The 27,560-nt window shown below is 40.8% G+C and overlaps 1 protein-coding gene and 1 long non-coding RNA gene across 6 annotated transcripts in view; one reads left to right on the top strand and one right to left on the bottom strand.

Annotated features, from left to right (window-relative positions):
• The window catches only part of GLDC (glycine decarboxylase), a 92,226-nt gene extending 88,193 nt beyond the window's left edge, over nt 1-4,033 (bottom strand). For 2 of the 5 annotated variants that reach the window (XR_005084150.2, XM_037156749.2), the window contains exons 1-2: nt 3,597-4,031; nt 3,004-3,082 (exon numbers count right to left, since the gene is read on the bottom strand). Coding sequence is in view for 4 of the 5 variants with exons in the window: in XM_037156749.2 (XP_037012644.2) it covers nt 3,004-3,082; nt 3,597-3,842 (325 nt within the window). In the remaining variant the exon portion in view is untranslated. Of the gene's footprint in view, nt 1-3,003; nt 3,083-3,596 lie in introns of all 5 variants that reach the window. The other 3 variants (XM_053656147.1, XM_053656146.1, XM_037156751.2) reach the window with 3 other exon arrangements.
• A 104-nt stretch (nt 4,034-4,137) lies between these two features.
• Nucleotides 4,138-27,560, top strand: part of LOC128626010 (uncharacterized) — a 37,191-nt gene continuing 13,768 nt past the window's right edge. The window contains exons 1-2 of the long non-coding RNA XR_008389895.1: nt 4,138-4,379; nt 24,108-24,236. This is a non-coding gene — a long non-coding RNA (uncharacterized LOC128626010). The remainder of the gene's footprint in view (nt 4,380-24,107; nt 24,237-27,560) is intronic.

Consider the following 27,560-nt stretch of genomic DNA (forward strand, 5'->3'; position numbering starts at 1 on the left):
TCAGCATGCTGCCGCCTTTCCACTAGGGCAGGTGGCAAATGGCACTGATTCCAGTGTGACTGAATTTGTGCACATATGTTAACTGGATACTTCAGAGAGTCAGGACAGAAACTTTCTACTTTGTACACACACCCCCTTGCAGAGGACACAATGAAGACAGTGTAGACTGGTGGTTGGAGTGTGGACAGCCTGGTTTGGGTTAATTTCTGTCTTCACCACTTAACAGCTGTGACCTTGGGCAAGTTACATGTCCACTGTTTACCATAGTTTCTTCATCTCTAAAACATAGGTGATATGGTATTTACCTTACAGGGTTATAATAATACACAAAAGTACTTTACAAGGTACCTAATACATGATAAGCACTACCTAAACTCTTGGGATTATGAAGTTATTCATAAGAACTAACCCAAATATCTTCATGCTGCTTACACTTCTCACAGTCTTTTTACTCAGCTATGAAGGCACAAAGGACTCATGACTAACTGGCTCTAATTACTTTTCTCTACACACGGCAAACAAATATTTAGTCTAGAATTCCTCTCTGACTACAACAGAACACAGCCATGCAGGTGAAACAAAGTTTGGATAATGCTGCCCCACTCCAAAATGAAAACAATACTATTGGAAGTTACCTGTACCAATTTACTCTCCCCGTACGGAGAATATTCATTACCTATGGCATGCACACACCTCTGAGTAAAACATCGAAGACTTTCCGACGTATCCTGCCAGCACCCCCACTCACCCCCCAGCCCCAGCCCACTCTCCCAAGCAACGATCTTTGCTGGAGAGCCAGTCCACTTCAGGTCAAGGGAAGACTCCTGACCACGCAATATTTTCTGAGTCACCTCAGACCAACCAGATGGAACCAGCCCCACATCTCACAGAAGCGGCTCAGTTTAAAGTTTACACTTAAGTTGCTAATTACTTAACAGGAATTTTCTTCCAAGGGTGGGAAGTGAGGGGGGGTGGGGGTGGGATGGTGAGAGAGAGAGAGAGAGAGAGAGAGAGAGAGAGAAATGGAATCCCCTCATATTCAAATTATTCAACTATTAACAAGTAGCTTAACTAAAAAGGGATAGACAACTTTGACACTTTTCTGAGGCTTCAATGATTTTAAAGAACATCTTATTTTAGATTATATTATAAAAAACACTGACCTAAACATTCTCTGACTGAAAAATCTCAGAAAGGCATGTTTGGGGTAGACCAAAAAATTGTTTAGTTTTTTTCCATACATGGCTCTAGTAGTGTTGGTTGTCTTTAACTTCATTCAAAAAAAATTTTTTAGATTGTATTATGACAGCTGTCTTATCACTATGCATTAAAAAAAACTTATCAGATGGGAGTAAAAGACGGAGAACTGTACTTGAACAATAATTAAATTTTTAAAAACTTATCAAAATTTATTAATTTTTGCCATTTTAATACTGAAGATGAAAGAAGGTACACACTATTTTCAGTGTATTATGCTTTATTATTTCAAGAAAGGTAAAAACACAACTGAAATGCAAAAAATTATGTGTGCAGTGTATGGAGAAGGTGCTGTAACTGATTGAACATGTCAAAAGTGGTTTGTGAAGTTTCTTGGTACTATTGACATTTTGGCCAAATAATTCTTTACTGTGGGGACTGTCTTGTGCACTGGAAGATGATTAGCAGCACCCCTGGCCTGTAAATGGCCAATAGCAGGAGAGAGCCAACATACTCAAAATGTGCAAATCAATAAAGTTATTGGTGAAAATGAAAACTGTGTCTTTTATTTTATGGAAAAAAAAACTAAACAGATTTTTTGGCTGATCCAATACTTGTTTATACATTCAGCTAAAGCCTGCTTTAAAAATATACGGCTCTTCATTCCTTAAACATCCAAATCAGGATTCTGATTTCCTTAAATTGAAATAGATAAGACTTCCAACTATCCCAAGGTCTGAATTACTCAACAGAACAAAATGTCCAGATTTTCTTCTATAAGCAAGGCTCCTGCCATCAGGGGGATGGGTCCAGATTTGAAACCAGCAAGGGGTGTGGCCTTCAGCACAGTTTGACTTACATCAGCCAGCCAGAGCTGGACTGACTTCAGACCTCAAGATCTCTGCTTTAAAACAAAATAAAGTATGCCTTCCATATATCCTCTCTGCCCTAAAACCTAAAACAAAACAATTGACTTTTCTTCATTTGACTCCTTAAGTAAAAGAGATGACATCATCTCCATAATTTCAAAACCAGATAACACCAGGAGAATTCTTTTGTTATTTTGTTTACTTGGTTTTGGGGGGGTTTTCTTTTCTTTTTCTTTCTTTCTTTTTTTTAGAGCTCTTCTTCATTTCTGCCTGTGGATTCTTGCCTCAGTTCTGGAAAACAGTCTGCAGACTATTAAAAAAATTAAAATATAAAATAAAATTCTAAGAAAGTCTATGTGTCAACTAAGCTTTCTGAACCAAGTATTAACTTTGTGTGTTTCTCTATAAAAATCATTCAGACTTTAAAAGTACTACTGTGTTGCAGTAGGTATAAATAAAAAAACTTGGGTGTGAGATAAGAAAACAATTAAAATCTGTTGTAATATAAAGAACCCTGGGCTTGGAGGCCACTGTAGGCAGTTCTCTTGTCCCTTCGGAGTCTCAGTCCTGATCTGCAAAGGTCTTGACGCCTCTCCACCCAACGGATGAAAAGAACCGCGGTCCAAGTCGGGTGCCTGAGAAGCCATTCCCTGTGTTTGGGCGCACTGCCTTCCCGGGAACTTTGCGGCACCTGTGGAACCCTGATAAAGACCTAGAAAGGCGCCGCACAGACTCCATCCTCGGTTCCAAAACTGACTGCTTATGGAGCTAAAGGTTCCACCCTCTCCACCCCCTTGAGGTACCCGCCACTGTTTTATTTTAATAAACATCCACTCCCCGTTTTGAGCAATCCTAACCTAGAGCTGGACTCTCAGAGACCATAGAAGACAAACAGCCCACAGCAAGCAGCGTCTACGGAGCCCTACCGGCCACTTACAAACAGGGTCTTCCATTTTCAAGGGTTTTTTCAAACGGATGCTGGCGGGGACCGTCTTCTCCATCAATTCATCAATGCTCTAAAATTGAAACGCAAGTCGGTGAACACGAAAGCGAGGAAAATGCTTCTGAGTTAAAAGAGTCACCTCTGTATTTTACATCTACAAAGACTTGTGTGAAGCTCATTTAAATCGCCTAATTACGATTTATTTTTAAAAAGAAGGAACAACTTTGAGCAAACTAGAAATCGCTCAGAGGAAATAAAATAATGAAGCATGGTAGTGATTTAACCACCCCCAGCTGGATTTCCCTCGGCAACTGGAGATAATCGGATAAACTAGAGGTCCTCCTGTCCTAAAGTTAGTGCTCATCAGCAGGGCGACTTGGATTGAAAGCAAACGGTTTTGAGGCGCGAAGAGCGGGTGGAGGAGAAAATGCGCGACTAGGGAAAGCCCGGGCACGGGACCGAGAGCGCGGACTCGCTTGCACGCCCGGGCCGGGAACGAAGCAGAGCTCGGGCGGGAGCGAGAGGCCGAGTCTGCAGAACCCGGGCGGGGTAGGGTGCAGTCCGGAGGGCCGGGTGGGGGTCCTTACCGCCAGTCCCAGGGCCTTTAGCATCTCCTTCTGGTCTTTGTCCCCAGGTCCGATGTGCCTCCGGGCGAAGTCGTCGTGTCTGGGCAGGAGGCGCTCGAGGAGGCGCGAGGCCCCAGCCCCGCCGCTGCCAGTACTGTTGCCCCGGCTCTGCCGTGCCCAAAGCTGCCCTGCGCCTCCCTCCAGGCAGCGGCCGCCCGCCACCCTGCAGCCCAGGCGCAGCCCCCAGGCCTTGGCGCACGTCTGCATGGTAGGCTGTGGTCTCCAGCCCCCGACCACTGGAGTCAGTTGCGCTCTCTGCCCGGCCTCTGGTCGCGGTCCCCGGGTGGCCGCTGCCTCCGGCCAGGAGTCCCTCCCCAGAGGAAGACCTGTGCGCGACAGATGGTTGTACGCTCACGGGGATGAATGGGAGCAGGACTCCGCCAGGACACGCGCGCAAAGTTGTTGCTCCACTCTAGGCACCTGCTCAGCACACTTTAAGCGGCGCCCTGGGGGCGGGTGGTGGGACCCGGCCAGCAAACGCTCGGCCAATGGGAGTGAACGGAGGGGCGCGGGGCGGGGCAGGCTCGCCCCGCCCCTTCCCTACCCCCTTCTTTGGGCCCCAGCTCCCGGCCTCCTCGCCGGCTCCTGCTCCATCTCCGCCTGTTGCAGACTCCTGGGCGCACCTTGTGAAAGACACCAGTCCAGGACTTCACTCTTTCGGGATCCTGGGCGGCCGCGGGCAAAGAACCTAGGGGACTCAGCTGAGACGGAAGGTCATCCTGACCCGGAGGCCACTTCGAGTCGGTTAGCCGCCATTCGTTAATTTTGGAGTATCTTTCTCTGTCATATCTCGCGGAAAACAATGTGAACGAATGAGTGTTCTTTTATAGTTGTAGGATGGTGGGCAAGTTACTCAACCTCTGAGCTTCAGTTTTCTCATCTCACCGAGTGGAATGGGATTTAAAAATAGATTAACACTGTGAAATCACTGCCATAACAGAGGGCTTGATCGATCGATCTGTCTATCCATCTGTCTATCTACATTTGTGTGTATATGTTATGGAAAAATACAAAAGATATTAAGATATACATTTTACACTATAATCTTACTTGGGAAATTATTTATACATAGGTCTTTTGTAAATCTAAGCCCTCTAGCTATTTCTTGATAGTTTTATTAAAAGAAACTTTCAAAATTTCTCCCTGTCCTGAATTACAGATGGCTTCTGTGGTTGACCTGAGGATAGTGGTGGTCTATCTACCCTGTCTTGCTCTTCCAATTCTTCAAGTGGATTTATATGCAGCTTTTACTGGCATTTTAATACTCCTGTTCTTGAAATACTATGGGCTATTTATTTGTTTGTTTCCTAAATAATATTTAACAGAGATAGTAACTGAGGCCAAAAGTGGCTTTAGGAAACTGACCCCCAAAGATAAGAAACAAGGATTAGATATCTGACCCGGTTCTGATCAATGATAACATTATCACTAGTAGAAAGTGAGATCATGATAGTCTTAAGCACGAAATGGAACAAACGCTTAAATTATCAGTGAGGCAAAAAGCGCCTACTGAACACAGGTCTTTGCTAGTTTAGACCCTTCTGGGAGGAATGATACCCACAAAGATCACTGAGAAGAGCTAGTAGCTTCCAAATGCCCTGGAGAGTTCACAGAATAAAATGACAACTTAAAAAACTAGAGAGCTTCAATGCTGTACAAGAATTCCTTAACTTCAATAGCTACAGAGAGAAAGTATTTACAAATCAGACCCAATGTTTGATCCTGTAGATTGACAAATTATCACACAAGTTGAATTCACAGCCTTATTAAGTCTTACATATTAAAGTTTGGGATTAATTCTAAAACCGTAAGACTTGGAATGGGGACATTTTGGTAGTTTGGGTTGAGTTTAATTAACTTGACCCCCCCAAATCCCACTGAGTCCACCTTGCTGGATGAAGCAGCCTGTTCCCCCCTGGGATGCTGGCCATCTCTTGCTTAAAGATCCTGTAATGGCTTCACTAAATCATTAACCTTGCAGAGGTATGCCAGTGATTCTTTACCTCTAGATCCACAACCAGAGTCAGATCTCCACATACCCCAGAAAGTTGGGTAAGATACCTGACACCTGGGAAAGAATTACAAGATGCTGCTAATATGTATTGGCACTGGAGGATATCTGTGTAGGAATGGGTTCTAGGCCAAGGGAGAAGGAATATAACATTGAAATTATTGATATATTATAGCTCCAGAGATTTTGGGTTCAGTGTATTAGCTCAATTAGCCAGGAGTGTATCTAAGGATTTGCTGAATTGATTGAGTGCATCAATTCACTCAATCAGTTGAGTGAGTCACTCAATCAATTCAGAAAATTGATCTATTCAATCAATCAATTGGTTGATTCAGACTCAATAATGGCCTTCATTAAATTAGGCAGTAGGTTAAGAAACTAAAACTTTCTTGGTATAATAGATAAGAAAGGATCCAAAGGCTTTGTAAGGTAGAAATATTGGAATGGATTGATCATGTGCAATATACACTTCAACCCACACAGAGTATCCCTCCTGCAGGCTGAGAGGAAGTCACTTCACCTAAACAATGAGGAATCCATTGGCAAGAGGAGCAGCAGTATTCAGTATTTCTGTACTTTCTGTGTTGGCACGTGTGAGATGACAGTGGAAGATGCCATTGTTGAAATGGGCTCTCTCATTTCAATGTGGTAGAGGCCAGAGGCAGCACTAGAGAACAGACAGAAGTGTGCAAGGTTGCATTAATGGGCAGCAGAGTCAGAGAGGTAACTAGTCAACTCGATCCACAGGGATCTTTGTGTTCACTAATTGTTGAGCAGCGTATGGAAATTTTAGTTAGTCTGGTAAACCAAAATTTTATATGTCACCTGAATGGAGAAACCCAATCTCACAACCAGTTCTCTTACATTACCTGGTTCATTGACCCAGAGCCTTCTCAGATAAAGGGGACCTTAAGAAAGAATCCTTGAGAAAAGATCTTATGACCCTGCTATAAGTATACATACATATAAAATACATGTGGCCATTTACCAAGTATGATAGTTATGTATCAGTTTCGCTGCACCAGAGCATCCAGATATGTGGTCAAACATTATTCTAGATATTTCTGTGAAAATGTTTTTGGATGAGATTAACATTTAAATCAGCAGACTTTTAGTAAAGTAGATTGACCTCCATAAAGTGAGTGGGTCTCATCTAATCAGTTGAAGAATATAACAAAAGCCTGATCTCCCCTGAGCAAAAGGGAATTCCCTAGCAGACAGCCTTTGAACTCAGACTGCAACATCGGCTCGTCCCTGGGTCTCCATCCAGCCTGACAGCCTGCTAGTGCAGATTTTGGACTTGCCAGCCCCCATAATCACATTAGCCAATTTCTTAAAATCTCATAGATATGAAATTATATATATATATATATAATTGATATATAAACTATCAATTATATAAAATATATAATTTTTATATATCATTTAGAAATTATATATATTATACATAATGATGTATATAGATAGATTCTGTTTCTCTGGAGGACCCTCATCAAGAAAAGGACAATACCCAGACCTTTTCTTTTAAAGCTCTCATAGAAAAAGTAGACAATATGTAAGAAGAGGTGGTCAGTGTAATCAGAGATGGCCCTAGCCAGGTAGTTCAGTTGGTGAGAATATCATCCCAATTTGCCAAGGTTGCAGATTCAATCCCTGTTCAAGGCACATACAAGAAGTAACTAATGAATGCATAAATAAGTGGAACAACAAACCGAAGTTTCCCTTCTCTCTCTCAATCTCTCTCTCCCTTCCCCTCTCTCTTTAAAATCAATCAATAAAAAAAATTAAATAATGTAAACAGAGATGGCAAATCAAGAAATAATCAAAAGGAGATTATAGAAATCAAATCACTAACAGAAATGAAGAATGCCTTCTAAGTAATCATGAGTAGACTTGACAAAAAAAACAACACTGATTCCAACATCCAAGAGCTATAGGACAATATATGCATAATTGGAATTGCAGAAGGAAAAAAAAAAGCAGAAGAAAATTTTAAGGTAATAATAATGGAAAACCTTTAAAAATTAAAATTGAGCCCTGGCTGGTGTAGCTCAGTGGATTGAGCTCGGGCCTGCGAATCAGACAATTGCGGTTCGATTTCCAGTCAGGGCACATGCTGGGGTTGCAAGCCAGTTCCCTGCAGGCAGGGACGCACGAAAGGCAACCATACATTGATGTTTCTCTCCCTCTCTCCTTCCCTTCCCCTCTAAACATAAATAAATAAAATCTTTAAAAAAAATTAAAATTGACACCAAACCACAGATCCAGGAAGATCAGAGAACATTAGGCAAGAGAAATACAGCATCATTAGGTATATCCTATTCAAATTACATAAAACCGAAGACAAAGACAAAATCTTCTTAAAAGCCAGAGGAACCCTGGCTTTTCAAACTACATAAAAGTGTAGCTCAGTGGATTGATCTCAGGCCTGTGAATCAAAGGATCATGGTTGGATTCCCAGTCAGGGCCCATGCCTGGGTTGCAGGCCAGTTCCCAGCAGAGGACACATGAGAGGCAACCATACATTGATATTTCTCTCTCCTTCCCTTTCCCTCTAAAGATAAATAAATAAAATCTTTTTTTAAAAAGCCAGAGGAAGAAAACAAACATCTCACCTACAGAAGAACAAGGATAAAAATTACAGCAGATTTCTTGTATTAAAAAAAATAAAAGTCTGGCCCTGGCTGGTGTAGCTCAGTGGATTGAACGTGGCCTGCGAACCAAAGGATGGCAGTTCGATTCCCAGTCAGGGCACATGCCTTGGTTGCAGGCCAGTTCCCAGCAGGAGACACACAAGAGGCAACCACACATTGATATTTCTCTTCCTCTCTCCTTCCCTTCCTCTCTAAAGATAAATAAATAAAATTTTTAAAAAAGAAAAAAATAAAAGTTTATAAGTAAGAAGAAAGTAGAGTCAAATATTTCACATACTTTAAAAAACATAGCCTAGATTCTATACTGTGAAATTATACCTCAAAAGTGAAAGATACAGATATTCACAGACAAAAATTGAAGGAATTCATAGACAGCAGACATTATCTATACTTTTTTTCCATTGTTCTTTCTTCCTGATGTTCCAAGAGTCTTCTTTCATCATTTCCTTTTTGTTTAAGGAACTTCTTTCAGTCATTTTTTTTAAAGGCAAGCATCTAATTCTCTTAGTCCTTCACCTGGTAATGACTTGATTTTCCCTTCATTTCTTAAAGATATTTTCACAAGATATAGTATACTGCATCAGTGATTGTGTTTTTTTCATCACTTGAAAAATGTGTTGCCCTGACCAGTGTAGTTCAATTGGTTGAGCGTCATTCCACAAAGCAAAAGGTCATTGGTTCAATTCCTGATCAGGACACATGCCTGGGTTTCAGGTTTGGATATGAGAGCCAACAGATTGGTGTTTCTCTCACATCAATGTTTCTCTCTCTCTCTCCTTCCCTTCCCCTCTCTCTGAAAATGAATAAATAAAAAAAATTAAAAATAAAGCTATGTTGCTACTCCTTTCTGGCATCTATGGTTTCTCATGAGGAATTTGTTATCATTCAAATATTTCCTTCTGTAGATATCATTTCTCTTTTGCTCTTTTCAGTATTTTTGTCTTTAGTATTCAGGAGTTACACTATGATATGTTGGAATGGCTATAAGCACTGATCTTCTTAAATATGTTAAGTTTGCAGTTGTCTGATTTGGAAAATTTTCATAAATTACTTCTTTCTTCAGCCCTTCCCTCTTTTTTTCCTCTCCTTCTGGGACTTCAGTGACATGAATGTTAGATCTTTTGTTATATCTCATGTCCTTGAGGCTCTGTTCAGTTTTTTCACTGTTGTTCAGATTGGAACTTATTGTTCTACCTTCAAGTCCACTGATTCTTTTCTCTGTCCATTCTTCTGCCAAGCTCAACCACTGATTTAAAAAATTTTAAATCAAATTCTTCAGTTCTAAAAATTTTTATTTCCTCTTTATATCTCTCACTTAAGGTGAGGATTTTCCTTGTGATGAGTAGTTTTGCATTGTATCCAGGACATCGTGAATATTGTGGTTGCCATTTAAATCTCCCATTTTAGAAGGCAGTCAAACTGTTTAGGTTCAGAATGCATGTCCTAGCCCACTTCTGCGGACTGTTTTTCAAATGCCAATTCATTTTCAAAGCCTTTGCAGTGCTCTTCTGGTCTGCCACATTTGGGTGTAACCCCAAAGCCAATCTGAAACCCGGGCAGAGTTCATTTTGCTATGTTGATTATAATCAGCTTTATGGATAGTCCACGCAGGAGATCTGCCCAGGAACTCATACAAAGATTTAAAGAATCCCATTTTCCAGTTTCCTTTTCTAATTCTCACCCAGTCATTGGCTAGGATAAAAGGAGATGCTGCCTTTTTGCTGCTCCTTGGCATTGTACAGCGATGGTCAAAAGTGCACCACTGCATAGTCTCTGCAGTGCCAGGCTAGGGGAGTGCTGCCTCTGTGTGCGTTTGCAGGGCAGGGATGGTGGGCGGGGCTCCATCCCACAATCTGGGCCAGACCCAGGGACAAGGGTGGGTCGGTGTGGCTTCTTTCATGGTGTTTACCTTGATATAGGCAAATGGGTATTGTTCTGTAGGGCCACCCTGTTCTCATTCATTTGGCTAATGAAAGCAGGCTTCTCTTGCACTGAGACCCAGATACACACAAGGCAAAAAGAAAACTCATAGCCTCTAGTTCTTCAGTCCATATGTATTGTCTTATGGAAGAACAAAATTGGGTTTGATATATAGTTGGTTCTTCATAATACATGACACAACCAAAAGGAACTGCTACAAAACTAGTTTTCTGCCAGGGTCCAGCCTCAGCAGGGTTCAAGGTCCCTGCAGAATGGATGGCACAGGTGACAAATGATGAGTCAGACACCCAACTGGATGCCGGACAACAGCCAGCCTCTGAGGGTCTGATCAAACTCTCAGAGTTTGATTTAGGCTTTATTTTTATAGAGATTGTTATATAATATTAAAGGAACAGGTGCATGGCACGATCAGTTAAGCAGAAAAAACTGATACAGAGGTAACCAGGAAAAGTATAAGAATTTCCATAGTTTCAGTTATGTTAAACAAAAGTTGTTTTGACCAGGAGAACTATTAATCAGACAATTTGGAATAGCTCTATGTACAGAGTTTGAATGTCTTATTGTTTATTAAAGTTCTTAGAATTTGACATGGGGCAAAAGGATACGCTAGACCAAGCAGAGGTTAGGAAATTCATTATAAGGCCTTTGTGATGTCTAACTTAGCTATCTATCTTTCTGTATAAAATGTTTCTTTATGTAATATGGACTCTAACTTCTTGGTAATTGTTTCTACATGCTTAGTTTGTAGTAGCTAACCAGCTTCTCCTGTTTCTTTGACTAATTCTAATTAATATATATTCCTGTCCAAGGTAGAGGAGGGGCTGTTACTCCATCAACTTTTAGATATTCAGGGGCTACTTCATTAGGGGGAAACTTTGTTCTCTGGCCAAGAAATCATTTTGTACAACTTCATTGGAATTATGCAGCTCATTGAACCTGAAATGCAGGTGTCTAAAAATCCTACCACCTATTAATCTCAACAACAAACATGCAAGGGACAGATAGACAGGAAATCCAGCCACAGTTGCCTCTGCATGCAGATGCAACTCATCCATCCCAACTGTGTCAAGGAATGGCTGCTGGTCGGCTCCCGACAATTTTCATCAGGAATTGCCTTGAGGGAGACAGATAAGAGAAGTTCTCCATATGGACAGCACTGGAAATAGTTCATTTGGAAGGAGAGCTGTCCATAGATACAGATCCCACTGACTCTGGGACAGCACTTAATGGTCTTGCACAACCAGACCCAAGTATGAGTGATAAGAAGAGAGGTATGTGGATGGATTTCTTAGAATGTCACAGAGTGAGAAGATAACTAGCTTTCCATGTGAATGTTCACCAAAGAGCACCAACTGTGGACAAGTTTCCCAGTAATCACTGGATTATTCACTTGTTCATTTAAACAAGAGCATCCTTTCTGTGTGTGCAGCCAGAATTATTCCCCAACCACCCCATTCACTCATTTATTTAGTGAGTTCAGATTAAAAATGGCCATAGAGCTAAAGATGAGCTTCAAAAATGAGATTTTCCTCATTCGACAGTTTTGGGCTCTGTTTGTTTAGAGAACTTAGTTCCAAAGAAAGAAATGCTTCTTTCAGCAAATACAAGGATCCCATTGAACTAGAAGTTCAAACTGCCACCTGGACATTATGCCATTGAATCCACAAAGAAGAGATTGCTTTATCAACTGGGGCAATTGATACTAATTATAAACCAAAAATAGGTTTACTGCTTCACATTGAAAATAAAGAGTATATCTAAAATTCAGGGTATTTTCTAAAGTATCCCTTAGTACTTCCATTTCCAGTGGCTAAACTGTAATGAAAAATTATAGCAACGTGCCCTAGCTGGTGTGGCTCAGTGATTGAGTGCTATCCTGAGAACCAAATGGTCGCCAGTTTGATTCCCAGTCAGGGCACATGCCTGGGTTGCCAGCCAGGTCCCCAGCAGGGGATGCATGAGAAGCAACCACACACTGATGTTTCATTCCCTCTCTTTCTCCCTCCCTCCCTCTCTGTCTAAAAATAAATAAATACATAAGTTTTAAGAAAAACTATAGCAACCCAATACAGACAGAGCCAGTAAGAGTTCAGATCCCTCAGAAATGGTGGTTTGGGTCATTCTACTACTGGTAAAGAACCATGACCACCTACAGTAAAGTACTGGCTGAGGAAATAGAGAATAGGGAACAGGTAGTGGATGAAGGAGACTATAAACACAAGCTATAGTCCAATAGTTGCAGAAAGGAGGATGAATTTCTATGTACGCTTTTCCATGTTTTATTATGTATATACTTTCTCAACTTATTTCTCTTTTCTCTTTCTCCTTTTCATATCATTTTATGTAAGGTATGTGGGTCAAAGTTAATGTTATAAATTAATGAAAGCAGTGTGTACAGATTATCAAAAGGGGATTATGACTGAACTACAAATGTCATTCAGAAATAATATGGTGACTTATAAGATTTTGGCTGTCCCCTTCTGTGGGAAAAAGTGGCCATGCCTTCCTTTGATAAGGGATAGTTGCATTAAATTAGGAGGAAGCATTCTATTTTCACCATTGTTATTTTTTGTAAGTTTAAATATAGGTAGAAAACTCTGTATGGTTGCAGAGTAGCCAGAGAAATAAGCTGGGATTTTTGTTTTGTTTTGTTTTGTTTTGTTTTTAACTCAAGATGCATTATCATTTTATTCTAGGCTCTTCTCTATATCATACATGCTGGAATCTTGGAACTATATTTCTCAGACCCCATTGCCTACAGGATCTTGGATGCAATTTATAGGCAGCCACAAGATACAGTCTGCAGTACTTTAAAAGCAGAAATGAGGCAGAAGCTATTTCTTCTGGCAGTGGGGGCAGGTGTGTGAGATGAGGCAGGTGGGAAGTGTTGTAATGATCACAGGTGTTCCACTGTTAGTCACTCACCTCTGTACAACAAAACAATGATGATGATTGGTGGCTAGGTCGTGTAATTTCCTGACCTGTGTGGCAGTCACAGATTAGTGATTTGTGGGTCCACAGCAATGGTGTACACATGGAAGCCAGTGACAGCTTCCCCTGACTTCCTCTTCTTCAGTGTTGCTGTAAACACTATATTCCCAAAATTAATTCTCTGCCTGAAGTGCCCGGAGTGATTTGTTTTCCTGGTTGAACTTTGATTGGATCTCTGTCCCATGTCAAGCCAGCATGCCTAAGTTCATTATAACCATGATTTGGGGAAGTAATTCCTGTAGCTGATAGTTTCTACATAGGTTTCAAAATCCTATCTGCTTGAACTCTAACAGTCCCTGACTGAGTCTTTAGGTTGAGATCTTATACATCTTGCAATCTAGAAGAAAGAAAGTAGATAATTTTATCATATACTTAAGTGACATGATTTTGTCAACAAAATACATAGAATTTTTACTTACTACTACCATACTTTTATAGAGATTGTCACATTCTTATGGCTAGAAGAAAATATTTCGATGTTGATCCAAGTTGGTCCTCTTTTGTATAGTTTCTTCCTTGCATTCAGCTATTTAGATAATGTGTAAATATGATATATATAAAGCATTCCTATAGACATAGAAGTTCAGTCAAGTATTTTTTTTCAGAGAAGGCATAAGGGGGTAAATGGTAGTGGAAAATAAAAAAGTATTTTTCAGAACTGGAACTTACTAAAGATAGTTGTAAGCTAATCAATTAGATAAAGGGATACTTTGACTAAGAAAGGTGTCCTCAGTGGAGTGGAGAGAATAAGAATTAGTCACAGTCTACATTTCAAATGATAATGAAACAAATTCAGAAACAAGCAAGGATGCCCACAGTCAACATGTTTATTTAACATTATTTTGGAAACCACAGCCCTTGTATTAAAGCGTGAAAGTGCATTAAGTGAAGTATTAAATAGGAGGAGCCAAATGTCATTATTTGTGAACTACTTATAAATATCAAAATAATCAACTGAAAGCAATCTGAACTAATAAGAATTTCCAGATATCTCATGAGTTTCAATACCTTTTTGTTTATATTAGCAATGATATCTTAGAAAATAAAAAACATTATTCATAATAGCAATAAAATAAATACTTGGAAACAATATTAACACTTAGTATTTAAGATTTAAATATTCTAATAACTATGTATAGTGTCAGATGGGTACAAGAATTTTGGGGATGATCACATAATAGGCTAAATAATGTCTTTTAAAAAGTTATGTAATATCTAATCATGGAGATGTTTACCTGAATCTAATATAATACTGTATCTCAACTCTAATTGAAAAATAAAAATGATTTTAGAAAATATTCAAGATTTGGGACTTCATGACAAGATGGATGGGTAGATAGACACACTGTGCCTCCTCAAACAACCAAAAGAAGGACAACAAATTTAAAAACAAAAACAACCAGAACTGCCAGAAAATCAAACTGTATGGAAGTCCAGCAACCAAGGAGTCAAAGAAGAAACATTCATCCTGACCAGTAGGAGGGCGGAGACCAGCAGCTGGCAGACAGGACTCTCAGCATGGCGGTGGCTGGTGGACCAGACAACGCAGTGGCTTGAAGACTGGGCAGTCCCACATTCACGTGCAGATAAACTGGGAGGAACAACTAGGGAGTGAGACAGACCACACCACCCAGAAACCTAGTTCAGGGAAATAAAGCCTCAAACCTCTGATTGAAAACACCTGTGGGAGTTGAGGCTGCAGCAGGAGAAACTCCCAGCCTCACAGGGAAGTTCACTGGAGAGACCCACAGGGTCCCAAAACATACACAAGCCCACCCACCTGGGAATCAGCACCAGAAGGGCCCAATTTGATTATGGGTAGCAGGGGAAGTGACTGAAAACTGGCAGAGAGCGGAGCAAGTGGCATTGTTCCCTCTCAGACCTCTTCCCCACATACAGCATCACAACAAATTGTTGTGTATTGCCCTGCCCTGGTGAACACTTAAGGCTCTGCCCCTTACTATGTGACAGGTGAGGAGATTTTTAAAAAATGTCCCAAATGAAAGAACAAATCAAAGCTCCAGGGAAAATACATCTAAGCGAATAGAAGATAGCCAAACTATCAGATGTACAGTTCAAAACATTGGTTATTAGGATGCTCCAGGAACTCACTGGGTACTGCAACAGCATAAAAAAGACCCCAGTAGCAATGAAGGTTGCATTATGTGAAATAAAGAAAAATCTACAGGGAACCAACAGTGACAGGAAGGAAACCAGGACTCATATCAACAGGTTGGAGCAGAAGGAAGAAAGAAACATTCAACCAGAACAGAATGAAGAAACAAGAATTCAAAAAATTGAGGAGAGGCTTAGGAACCTCCAGGACATCTTTAAACACTCCAACATCCAAATCATGGAGTGCCAGAAAGAGAAGAGGAAGAGCAAGAAACTGAAAACTTATTTGAAGAAATAATGAAGAAAAACTGCCCCAATCTAGAAAAGGAAATACACTTTCAGGAATTCCAGGAAGTTCAACGAGTCCCAAAAAAGTTGTACCCAAGGAGAAACACATCAAGATACATCATAATTACATTAGCCAAGATTAAAGAAAACGAGAAAATCTTAAAAAGCAGCAAGAGAAAAGGAGACAGTTACCTACAAAGGAGTTTCCATTAAACTATCAGTTGATTTCTCAGAAGAAAACTTGCAGGCAAGAAGGGGCTGGAAAAAAGTATTTGAAGTCATGATAGACAAGGGCCTACATCCAAGATTACTCTATCCAGCAAAGCTATCATTTATAACAGAAGGGCAGATAAAGTGCTTCCCAGATAAGGTAAAGTTAAAGGAGTTCATCATCACTGAGCCCTTATTATATGAAATGCTAAAAGGACTTATCTAAGAAAAAGAAGATCAAAACTATGAACAGTAAAATGACAACAAACTCACAGTTATTAACAACCAAACCTGAAAAAAACCCACAACTAAGCAAACAACTTAGAACAGGAACAGAGTCACAGAAATGGAGATGATATGGAGGGTTGTCAGTAGGGTAGTGAAAGGGAGATAGAGGGAGAAAAGGTACAGAGAATAAGTAGCATAAATGGTAGATAGAAAATAGACAGGGGGAGGTTAAGAATAGTATAGGAAATGTAGAAGCCAAAGAACTTGTATGTATGACCCATGGACATGAACTTAAGTGGGGAAATGTGGGGGGGTGGGGGAAGAGATTTGTAGGGCAGAGGGGAATAAAGGGGGAAAATGGGATAACTGTAACAGAACAACAATTCAAAAAATATTCAAGATGTATATTATAAAAACGTAAAGGTTTACCAGGAGACATTAAACAATTTTTTAATAAATACTGAGACATCAGATAATCCTATAAAGAAAATCTATATATAGTAAAAATGATAACTTCTGCATAGAATAATGTATAGGTTTAATTGAAGTCTAGTAAAAATCTAATAGTAATTTTTAGAACTTTACAAAATAAGTCTTATTTTTATCTGAAATAATAAACAAGAGTTGTTAGTATTTTTTATCATAACGAGGACAATAGAACTTTAAAAATTGCAACAGTATGATATACACAAGATGTCTGATTCAATTCTGGCTGAAAACATTCACTAAAAAAGATAAGGCTGGGTGTTGCATGACATCAAAAAATTTTGCTAACTATCTTAGGTGTGATAATGGTATGTAGGACAGTGTTCTTATTCCTAGGAGTACAAAATATTTAGGGAGAGAGTATATGATGTCTATAACTTATTTTGAAGTGGTACACAGGTTTAAAAGATAGCCATATAAAGCAAATATGTCAAATGGTATATAACTGTTGAATGAAAGAAAAAATATAGGCATTATTATTTTGCTTTTATAGGCATGTTTGTTTTCCTTTTGTTTGGAAACTTGTCTTAGTAAAGCAGGGGAAAAGCAGCGGGACACTGGCCTAAGACACAGTAGTCAGACGAACGGAGCCAAGATCCCAAGGAATAGCTTAGTATATATATAACCTTCATACATTAAAAAAAAGGGTAAGAATTTGGAAAAATGTTCAAGGCAGAGTTTCACTCCTCACCAAAATAAATTCCAGGCAAATAAAAGAAATATAAAAATACAGCTACACACAAAAATAGAGGTGAATTCCTAATCTCTGGTAGGGGCAAGGCTTTATATATGTTAAAATAATGAATTAGATAAATAGCTATGTAAGAGTAATAATGAATAGCTATATAATATTCTAACATACAACATAACTGATTTAGCCATTTTCCTATCTGTAGGTATGCACCTCTAGCACAGATCTTTGGGCTCTAGCTTTCTTGCTTTGCACTTGCTGTTCCCTCTGCCTGGAATACTCTCCCCTGATATGACTTGCTCCCTCAGTGTCACATCATTGAAGAGACCTGTCCTTGCCACCTGATCTAAAATAGCACTAAAACAAGTCATGCTATATCCCTCTCCTTGCTTTAGTGTTTATCGTCATGCTTATATTTTCACTTGTTCTGATCCTGTATGTTTATTTTCCAACGGTGTTCCTTAAGCTCCATGAGATCGGAAACAACCGCCTCTCCACTGTTGTATCCCCAAAGACTAAAATGCTTCCTGGCTCTAGTATGTGCTGGATATAATGCATTTATATTGTATTGTGTTATGTTATACCACATTATATTGTATTGTATATTATATAAATCCTGGTAATCAATCTAAAGATAAGAAGTGCTATGAGAAATAATAGCAAGAGAAACAACTTAGAGAATGCATTGAAGGCTTTGCTAAGGAAAGCCTTCATTTTTAAACTGAAATCTAAATATCAAATCAAATGACAAGTGGAGGGGGAAGGCATCTTGTAGGCAGAGGAAATGACATGGGCAGAGGTTCAAAGGCGTGGGAGACAGGCCTCGCAAAGAAGACCATGTTCATTGTTGTCCATTACCATCTTAACTTATCAAGCTAACTCAGTCCAGGACTTCGACTGGGAACTACTGGGAGAGTTAGGATTAAATTTAATGCAGGTAACAACCTCCCCCAAAAGTTGCTTAATCACAGAGAAAAGGATAAAGAAAAAAAAGGAAAAGAAATATCCAGTTCTAATGATATCATTTGAGAACCTGGAATGAGCCATAACTGAGACCACGATGCCTTTAAACTGTTAGCCAAAAAAAAAAAAAGCCTCTCCCTCTCTCTCACTCTCAATAAAAATATTTCTTCCCAAAAATCTCATGTGTTTTATGATCCTCTAGTATCTTCTAAACCAAATGATATGGTAATGCCTAGACATGAAAGGTATATATTAGCAGGAATTCATAACGTACATTAGGGAAGTAATATGGCTTAGGGGTCAAATACACATTTTGGAGTCATATTGCCCAACTTCAAATCCTGCCTCCACTGCTCACTGGCTTGGTAACCTTGGATGAATTTAAACTCCAGACTCTTCAAAGCGAAGATGACAACAGTCCCCAGCTCATACAGTTGCTGTGAGAAACTGAACTATTGCAAGTAGAGCCATTGATGAATCTAACTTCTATATGAGGGACATAATCTGAGAAATACAGAAGCAATATTGTTGGGAACTGCCCTGCCTGGTTTCAGAAGCTGTAATCCCCTGTGGCTAAGGCTTTGTTTCCATAAGCCACTAAGGAGACAAGGCTTATCTCCCTGGCAGGTGCGCTGCCTCTGCCCCCTTTACTTCACCCTGCTTGGCCCCGAGGGTCTGACCTGTTAGTCAGTTATGAGTAAGATTCCTCAAGGGAGAGATGACCTAAGATAGGCATGGTCACAAAGGAGCCCTCAGGGAAGGACTTGAGGGGCTACGGAAAAAGGGGGTGATGGACCCTCACCCCTCAGCTTTGACACAGCCCGAGTCCTCATTCTGTCTGCAAAAAAGTCTCCTAATCTCTTGACTGCATTACTTCCCCTGCCTGACTTAAGCCTGAAACAATGCCAGAAGATGGTACAGTCCTGGGCTAGAATGGTCAGGATCCCCAGGGTGATCAGGCCTAAGAAAAAATGCACAAAATCCTGTGAAACTTGCTTTGCTAAGAATGCCCTCAATTTTCTGATAAGGGTCAGAGCAGGAAATGAGTTTGTTTCCCAAGGTTTTACAGCCCTTTAGCTAATTGACCCTGACTCAGAATAAGCCCTCAGAATTCTTTGTACGTTATCTATTGTTCACTTCTTACTGCCTGACAATGATTGATGAGCTTTACCTGTATTCCTGTGCAAATTGAACCCAGTAAAGGCCCATTGAGCAAAAGGCTCCTGGCCCTTCTCCTTTGAGAGATCAGCCACTTTCCTTCCCAAGCAGATGACGTCTTGGTAGACTTTTTCTCATCCCTGGCGGATGGGGTGGGGGAGGGAATCCCCCCACAGAGCCCCCGCCCAATATTATTTGGCAGTGTCGGCTAGAAAAAAGGGCTGAGGAGAGGGAACAATTTGTCTCTTTTGAGCATTTCTCTGCCCACAGCCACTTTCTGATTGGGAAGGGGAAACCGTCTTGAGGAATGTGTAATCCCTACAAAACTGGACTCATGATCACCTGGTAGAGCAATCTGGGAGCATCTTTGTAGGAATAGAAAGGAATATATTGCTGGGTTTGAGGGTCTTAGAAGAATCTGGGAAAATGCTTTGAAGTATTTTTTTGCCCTCTTCTCCTCCACTGCATTATACTTTTCTATCAAATCCACAGAAATCACAAAGCAGAATAAATGCAGAGCAGCATCTTTGATATGCCCAGCACAGAGATTAGCACACAATCAACATTGTGCCCTGGCTGGGTAGCTCAGCTAGTTAGAGAGGGAGAGTCCTCCCGATACACCAAGGTTGTGGGTTCGATCCCCAATCAGGGCACATAGCAATCAATCAATGAATGCATAAACGAGTGGAACAATAAATCACTCTTCTCTCTCTAGTAAATAAAAAATTGTTTAAACATTGAGTAAACGTTCTTCAACCCTTAAAGAAGCTTAGAGCTACAAATATTATATGCTTGGATCCATGTTCAGGATTTGCTCTTGCAACTGACTGACACTCCGATTTAGCATCTAATATCTTGTTTCAAAGGAAAACAGGAGGGACTAGTTGTATTACTTTAAGGACTCACTACCTCCAAATCCCTGCCTTTGGGGATATACAGACCTTGTTATTGAAGTTATGATAGGTTATGAATGACAGAAAAAACTGAAATAACAGTGGCATATTTCTTCTCATTGAAATGAGGTCTAGATATTGGCACTATGAATGCTAGCATTGTAGTGCTGGGTTTAATGCTATACTGGGAACCCACAGGCTCTTTACTTAAGGTAGAATTAAGTAATGTATGTATTGTAGGTTCCCAGTTAGAGAACCAAGCAGTCCTGGCTCCCAGGAGATGCTTTGATTTTTGAGAGAAGCAGAATTTGTCAGAAGATTAAGACATAGCTTGGTACCTGAATTTTCTTTCCTGGCTGTCTAAGGGTTGAGTGGTGAGGGAGGTTGTGGGGGGGGGGGGCAGGGAACACAGGGATACCAGTGGCCTCTGTCCAGAACTATCCCTTCCCACTATAACTAGTTAGAAACACATTTGTGTTAACCACTCTGTACAAACAATTACTGCCATGCCAAGCCTCATTAACAGCTCAGTGTGAATTCCTTTAAAGAGACATCTACTTACCTCTCAGCTGAGGCTCTGCAAGTGTCTGGTTAGAGTCCCTGGATTTACCAAAGAGCAAAGTTGTGATGTAGATGCGTGTCTTTGTTTATTGCAGTGAAGAGAAAGTGGAGTCACACAAATGGCTGTGGCAGTGGATGGCGGAAAACACACATTGGAAGAGGATCATCCTTCAAGGCTTTCTCATTGAGCAGCACAGCAGGGTAGAAGGACAGAAAGCAAAAGACTGACTGTTACAAAGCCTAAAAGAGCAATAGTTCATTCACTCTTAGGAACAGGCAATGAGCACACATTTGCTTCCAAACCTGGGCTGCTCTTGTAGTAGTGACAGGATTTCAAAGCAGGGCTGGCCACCAACCCACCAACATAACTACCTGGCTCTGAGTGACCTTGTTCAGATGGTGAATTTCATCCCCAAAGTAGTTAGTACTGCTATTTCCATAAAACCAGTAGAAAACAGAGTTTATTTCTTGTTCTGTTTCTTCCCTTTGAAGTTAATTTTTTTTAATAAAAATATTTTTTAAATGCAATGTGTTTTATAAAGGAAAAATTTCACACGGGAGACATTAATACTCTGAGCAAGCCAGGAACCTCCTCAAGCAAGTAACCATTTGCTGTGAGAGGGAAGCAGAAACTCAGCTCTCTGACCACGGTCGCTGTGGCCGAGCCCTGGCTCTGCCACTTACTGAAAGCGTACATTGTAGCAGATCTTAGCCTTGTTCCACCTCTTTTCCTCACACGCAGTCACTGTGAGTTATGAATAAGTGAAATGTTCGTTCCCCTTTCTTCCCTCTTCTTCTACTGCCAAAGTATTCTTTACAAACCTAAATATTTGCAGAGATTGCTATTTATTGTTTGCATCATAATTTCCTAACTTCAGTAAATCAACATGATGCAATAGGAACAAGACCTCTTTGGTCATTTCATAGGCAGAAATCTTTTTTTTTTTCATTGATTTCTTTTGAAAGAGAGAGAAACATCGATTTATTGTTCCACTTATTTATGCATGCCTTAGTTGATTTCTGTATGTGCCCTGACCAGGAATTGAACCTGCAGCCTTGGTGTATCAGGACAATGCTCTAACCAGCTAAGCTGCATGGTCAGGCTGGGCAGAAATTTCATCGTATATGCCCACAGGATTCAAAATGGCAAAAGCCATATCATTCAAAAGACCTGTGAATATGATAAATTCAGAGTAACGTCCAGTACAGGATAATGAATGTCAGGAAGACATTGGTAGGATATTTGGGTACTTCGTCACCCAGCCCCCTAGCCCTAATACATGTCTTCATTATTGAATGCCATGGATGGACAGCCTCAGAGCTGGTTGGATGCTGAGTCTCTTAAGCACTAAACAAGATGTAAAACCTCCCCAAAGTACTCCTGTGAGATCCAGATCAGGGAAAGGCCACTCAGGCCATGATCTGAGCACCAATCCTAAAAAACTGAACCAGCAGGAACGAGCCAGCACCAGGGCACCCTGTCATCCAGGTTTCCATGAGGAGCCACTTACACATCTGCCAGAACTCACTGATTTCACCACCTGGAGAAAGAATTAAAAGAATTCCAACAGCAAATAACAAATAGATGTTGAAAAATATCAAAAGGAACTCCAAATTATTAGCTTGCAAGAGGTGCCACCACAACTCAGACAATCCCTCCATGCCCAAAGTTTGGAATTGTCCCCGGGCCTGAGATCCCAGGCTGAAACTGCAGGTACTGCACTGCTGGCCCAAGCAGTGGCAAGAAGTCCAAAAGTTTTAGTTCTGTCAGGATGTCCCCTTCAGCATGGAGGGACATTTTGCAAATAGTCACTCAGTAACAGAAACTGATCTGGGAGGCTGGGGAACAGCTGAGTCTTTATAATGATTCAAGGTGAGGGCTTCCGAGAGCAGTCTCATGGGGTGAATAAAAAGCAATCACAACAGTGATTTTTCTGGGTGAATTTCTGAAACCCTCTTTCCCACAATTACACAAGCCAGAACATTATTTGGGAACATTATTTTTAAGAATAAGAATAAAAGCAGCTATATAACAAACTTTGGGGTTTGTATCAAGTAACTCTTTTTTTATAAGATTTATTTATTTATTTATCTTTAGAGGGGAAGGGAAGGAGAGAGAGAGAGAGAGAAATATCAATGTATGGTTGCCTCTCTTGCGTCCCCTGCTGGGAACTGGCCTGCAACCCAGGCATGTGCCCTGACTGGGAATTGAACCACGATCCTTTGGTTCACAGGCCTGCACTCAATCCACTGAGCTAGGCCAGTCAGGGCTGCATCAAGTAACTCTTGGTTCATATGTATTTTATGCTGGCCTTCAGGATAATGGAATTATTTTCTATGACATGCTTCTCATAGGTCACCACAGACTTTTTTTCCCTTCCTGATCTGACGTGAGGCCAATCTGTTTCACAGTGAATATCCCCAAGTTAAACACAGGAGAGGAGAAGGAAAGAAGGTGGAGAATTCTTGGTCCTTAGCACGAGTTTGTGACTCACGCATCTATATGCCATTTCTACCACACTCTTCCCCATCCCTCCTCTCTAGGAAGAACAATTAGGGCAGGATAATGTTTCTACTAATGGGACTCTTTTTTTAAATTTGAGGTGAAGTTCACATAATATAAAATAAATCATTTCAAAATAAGCAATTCAGTGACATTTAGGACAATCACAATGTATACAAACCCCATCACCATCTAGTTCCAAAACATTTTCATCACTCCAAAAGAAAACCTCATATCCATTAAGTGTTTATTTCCTTTTTTGTTTTTATTTTGAGAAATCACTTATTAAAGTAGGGGCAGTGAAACAAGGAAGGGCTTAAGACAAGAAGCAACAGGAGAGCCTAGGCAAAGCTCACTGAAAAGTCAGAGAAAAGAGGCCTTGGAGACAGGTCCAGAGGTTTTGCTGCTCAGTGTTCTGGTTGCAAGTTCCATGGAGACTCCCAGATTAAAAAAAAAAAAAAAAGTACATGCTTAAGAGAAGGGCATGGGCGCGCTCCAAGGAGGCACCAAGTAGTGGCTTCCCTTTCCCCTCCCCCCAGACTTTGGAAACCCCCAGACTTATTCCACTTTCTGTATCCATGGGACTCTGCTTGGTCACTTCTTCCTTACAAAAACCCATGGAGATGTGTGAGTGGTAAAGTCATCTCTCTGGCCTCAAGAAAGACCAAAATGTAAAGCACCCTGAGAACATGGTTCAAAGTGAAGACCTCCCTTGGGGAAATTATTCTGTACCTTTAATAAAAAAATATAGGTGAAACAACCTTTGTGTCTCTCAACAGATGACCAGATAAAGAAAATGTGGTGTATATTTGGTATATCATTCCAGTGGAATATTATTCGGCCATAAAAAGAAAATCCTTTCATTTGTGAAAATGTGAGTGGACCTCGAGGACACTATACTGAGTGAAGTAAGTAAAACAAAGAAAAACAAATACTGTATGGTCTCATGTGAAATCTAAAAAAAAAAAAGAAAAGAAAAAAAGGAACTCATAGATGCAGAAAACAGATTGGTGGTTGCCAAAGGTGGGAGGTAGGTGAAATGAGTGAAGGTATTCCAAAGGTACAAACTCCTAGTTATAAGATAAATAAGTCCTGGGCCTATAATATACAGCACAGTGACTATAGCTTACAATTAGGTTTAAAAATTATTAAGAGAATAGATCTTAAAAGTTCTCATCACAATAAAAAATTGTAATTATGTGTGGTGATGGATGTAAACTAGACTTATTGTGGTGATCATTTTGCAATCATTATGTTGTGCATCTAAAACTAATACAATAGGCTATTATATCTCAATGGAAAAAAAGAAAATACAGAAATTGAATTAAGAAATCAAGTCATTAAGGAACAAGTATGAAGGACACAGGGACAAGAACTAAGGGGGGGTGGAGGTGGGACGAAGGTGGGGAGAATGGGGCGGAGGGGGCTGGGATGGGAGTAAAAAACAGAAAAATGTACTTGAAAAATAACTAAATAAAAAAAAAAGAACTCAAGTCATCGTATATGTAAAGCCTCGCCTAATGGACGAATCAAAAGACCTCCTCTTGAATCTCATTGGTCAAAATCAGTCCCAGAGCTCATTGGTCAAAATCAGTCCCGGAGCCACTTCTGCATGCTGGGAAGCTCCACTTCTCTCTTTATTGGTAAACAGACTAAGGAGAAGGGAGTCAGGGACCCTCACAGTCAGAATACAAAGTACGTATGCTTTATTTCATTGTTAATACTACAAAGAGTTTAAACATTTTTAAGACAAAAATAGTTCTTAATATTAGTAAGATATGATGAAGACCCTTACTATTTATAGGTAAGAGACATGATAAAGGGAATAATAAAAGGTCACTCCAGAGTTTTAAGTTTAGAAAAATGGAAGGATATTGGCAGACACAATGAAAATAAAATTGTCCAGGAGGAAAGTAGGTTCGGGGTGTAGAAAGTTGACTTTGCCTCCCAGGAGGTGAGTTTGTGGTGGTAGGGAGCGGTACCCAAGGCAGGATAGAGCGGGCCAGTGGTAAAGTAGAACTGAGGTCAGAAGTCTGGTCTAGGGATTTGGGCCTGAGAACCGTTTATTTCCACGGGGAAGCAGCTCCCTGAAAAGGATTTGACAACACAGACCTGTTCAAACCTTGAGGGTCACCCATATTTGAAGAGAAAGCAAGGTCCCTGAAGGAAACAAAGAAAAGTCTGCAGAAAGAGGAGACACAGGATGGCCTAGAGTCCTGGCAACTGAGGCCTGAGGCTCTGAGCGGGGAGATGTCAGGCACAAGTGCAGACACTGTGCCCAGGTTCTCCGGAGAGGTGAGGGGGAAGGGAAACAGGAAACAATTCACCGAAGTCTGCACTGAGGAGACTCCTGTGACCTCTGAGAGAGTGATTACACCAGATCTAAAGCCTGCCAGGCAGGGCTACAGGTTGAGAGAGTGACGAGGGCAGGGATGCAGCAGCTTCTAGGCATCTACTTGAGACGTCTGCTAATGGAAGAAAGGAGGAACTCCCTGTGATGGCTTTAGTGAACAGCAACAGATAGTTTTAGATATAGGCAAACCTTGACCCTCATGGCGTTGGGTGACACATTCGCGTGGGTAGCCTCTGCTGAGTGTTTGCATGTGCGGGGGAGTCCCACCTGCAGGCTGCAGGCCACAAGCAGCCCAGCATGGCTGTCAATGCAGCCTAACACAAAATTGTAAATTTACTTAAAACATTATGAGATTTTTTTGTGATTCATGTCACAATGTACTTTAAATATATGGCCCAAGAAAACCCTTCTTCTTGGCGCAGAGACTCCAAAAGGTTGGAGACCCCTGATAGGATTTTCTGGATTCTTGGCCAAGGCAGTATAACCGAGCACTCTCTGGTTAGAGTTTTACACCAGCAGGCATCAAAGTCAATTTCAAAGGTCACTCAGTGGCTAGCTTGAGCAAAGAGCAAATAGACCATGTGTGCTTTTTTCCTCAAATCCCATTATCTCTACAAAAATGACCTCTGGAATAGCACGTAGGACTTCCTCTACTCATTTTGGAAAAAAGTATATTAGAGACAGAGACACTTCATCGGAAAATGAACAGCTAGTCCATATGTCTGGAGGAGTTGGAGCCCCCAAAAATACAGACCCTGAAAAAAAACCCAAAGGGGAAGAAGACTGAGTAGAGTAGAGATGAAAACACACACAAGATGAACCCCCCCTAACTTTATCTGGCTGGCACTGACTGGTGGTGGTGCCTCTGAAGAGGGGCCTGAAGAGCCTGCGAAACAGGAAGGGTCACGAGGCCAGTTCACAGTTCAGGACTTGACGTAAGGGTGGGAAGGAGGAACCTCTGGGAGGTTGGCATCTGGGTGGTTCAGCTGCTAACAACAGCCACTGTGGGGTGGGTAGAGAGAGGCTCTTTCACAACCAGAAGCCAGAGCTTGGCCTCAGGCAACCTTTTTAAAAAGCTGGGTAGGCAGAGATTCCAGAAAGCAATAACTTCAAAGAAAGCTCCAGTCACTTGAATTTGAGAATAAACTCCAACACTATAAGGACCTAGAGGCACTGGGGTAATAGAGAATCCACTTGGATTTAAAATAATTTGGGCGGGAGAGTTAATGAGTGACATGGGATACCTATTAATAAAAAAAATCCAGGCAAAATCCCATTTATTGGAATAAGGAACAGGGTCCAATTTGATCATCACCCACCCCCATCCCAAGATAAGTAGTAAAACTAAGCTCCTAAATATGTACCCTGCTTAGAGACCAGATTAGTGGATTACCCGCAGCCTGGGATAAATCAAGGCCTGCAGCAAGGGGGGAAGCGAGAGGGATTTGGTGCCAGAACCAAGTCGGTCATTGTCAAAGCTCTGTGTTTAGCTCAGCCTTGGGCACTGACTCCTGAAGTGTTTTGTGACATCACCATGAAATTGTAGGGGTCCAGAACAGGTCACCCCAAGATGTTCCTCTGTGTTTGTGGATTACTTTGACCTAAAGGCAATCAACAGCCTGTGGGTTCAAGAGAAACTTCTACCCAGCCGCCACCCCCCACTTTAATTACTTAAATAACCTTTCTTAAAATACTTTATTTTATTTTCATTTAATTTTTTTAAATAAACAAATGTTTAAATAGAAAGTTACAGAGCCCCTAGCTGGTGTGGCTCCGTGGATTGAGCATTGGCCTGAGAACTGAAAAGTCCCAGGTTTTGAAACCAGAAAAGACACCGGAGTTCAGGCTGCCTGTCACTGACAAACCCAATAAGCAGAGA

This window comes from Artibeus jamaicensis, unplaced genomic scaffold (genome assembly GCF_021234435.1).
Source record: "Artibeus jamaicensis isolate MK-2021 breed Jamaican fruit bat unplaced genomic scaffold, CSHL_Jam_final scaffold_1964, whole genome shotgun sequence".
In the NCBI taxonomy this organism is placed as follows: Eukaryota; Metazoa; Chordata; class Mammalia; order Chiroptera; family Phyllostomidae; genus Artibeus; species Artibeus jamaicensis.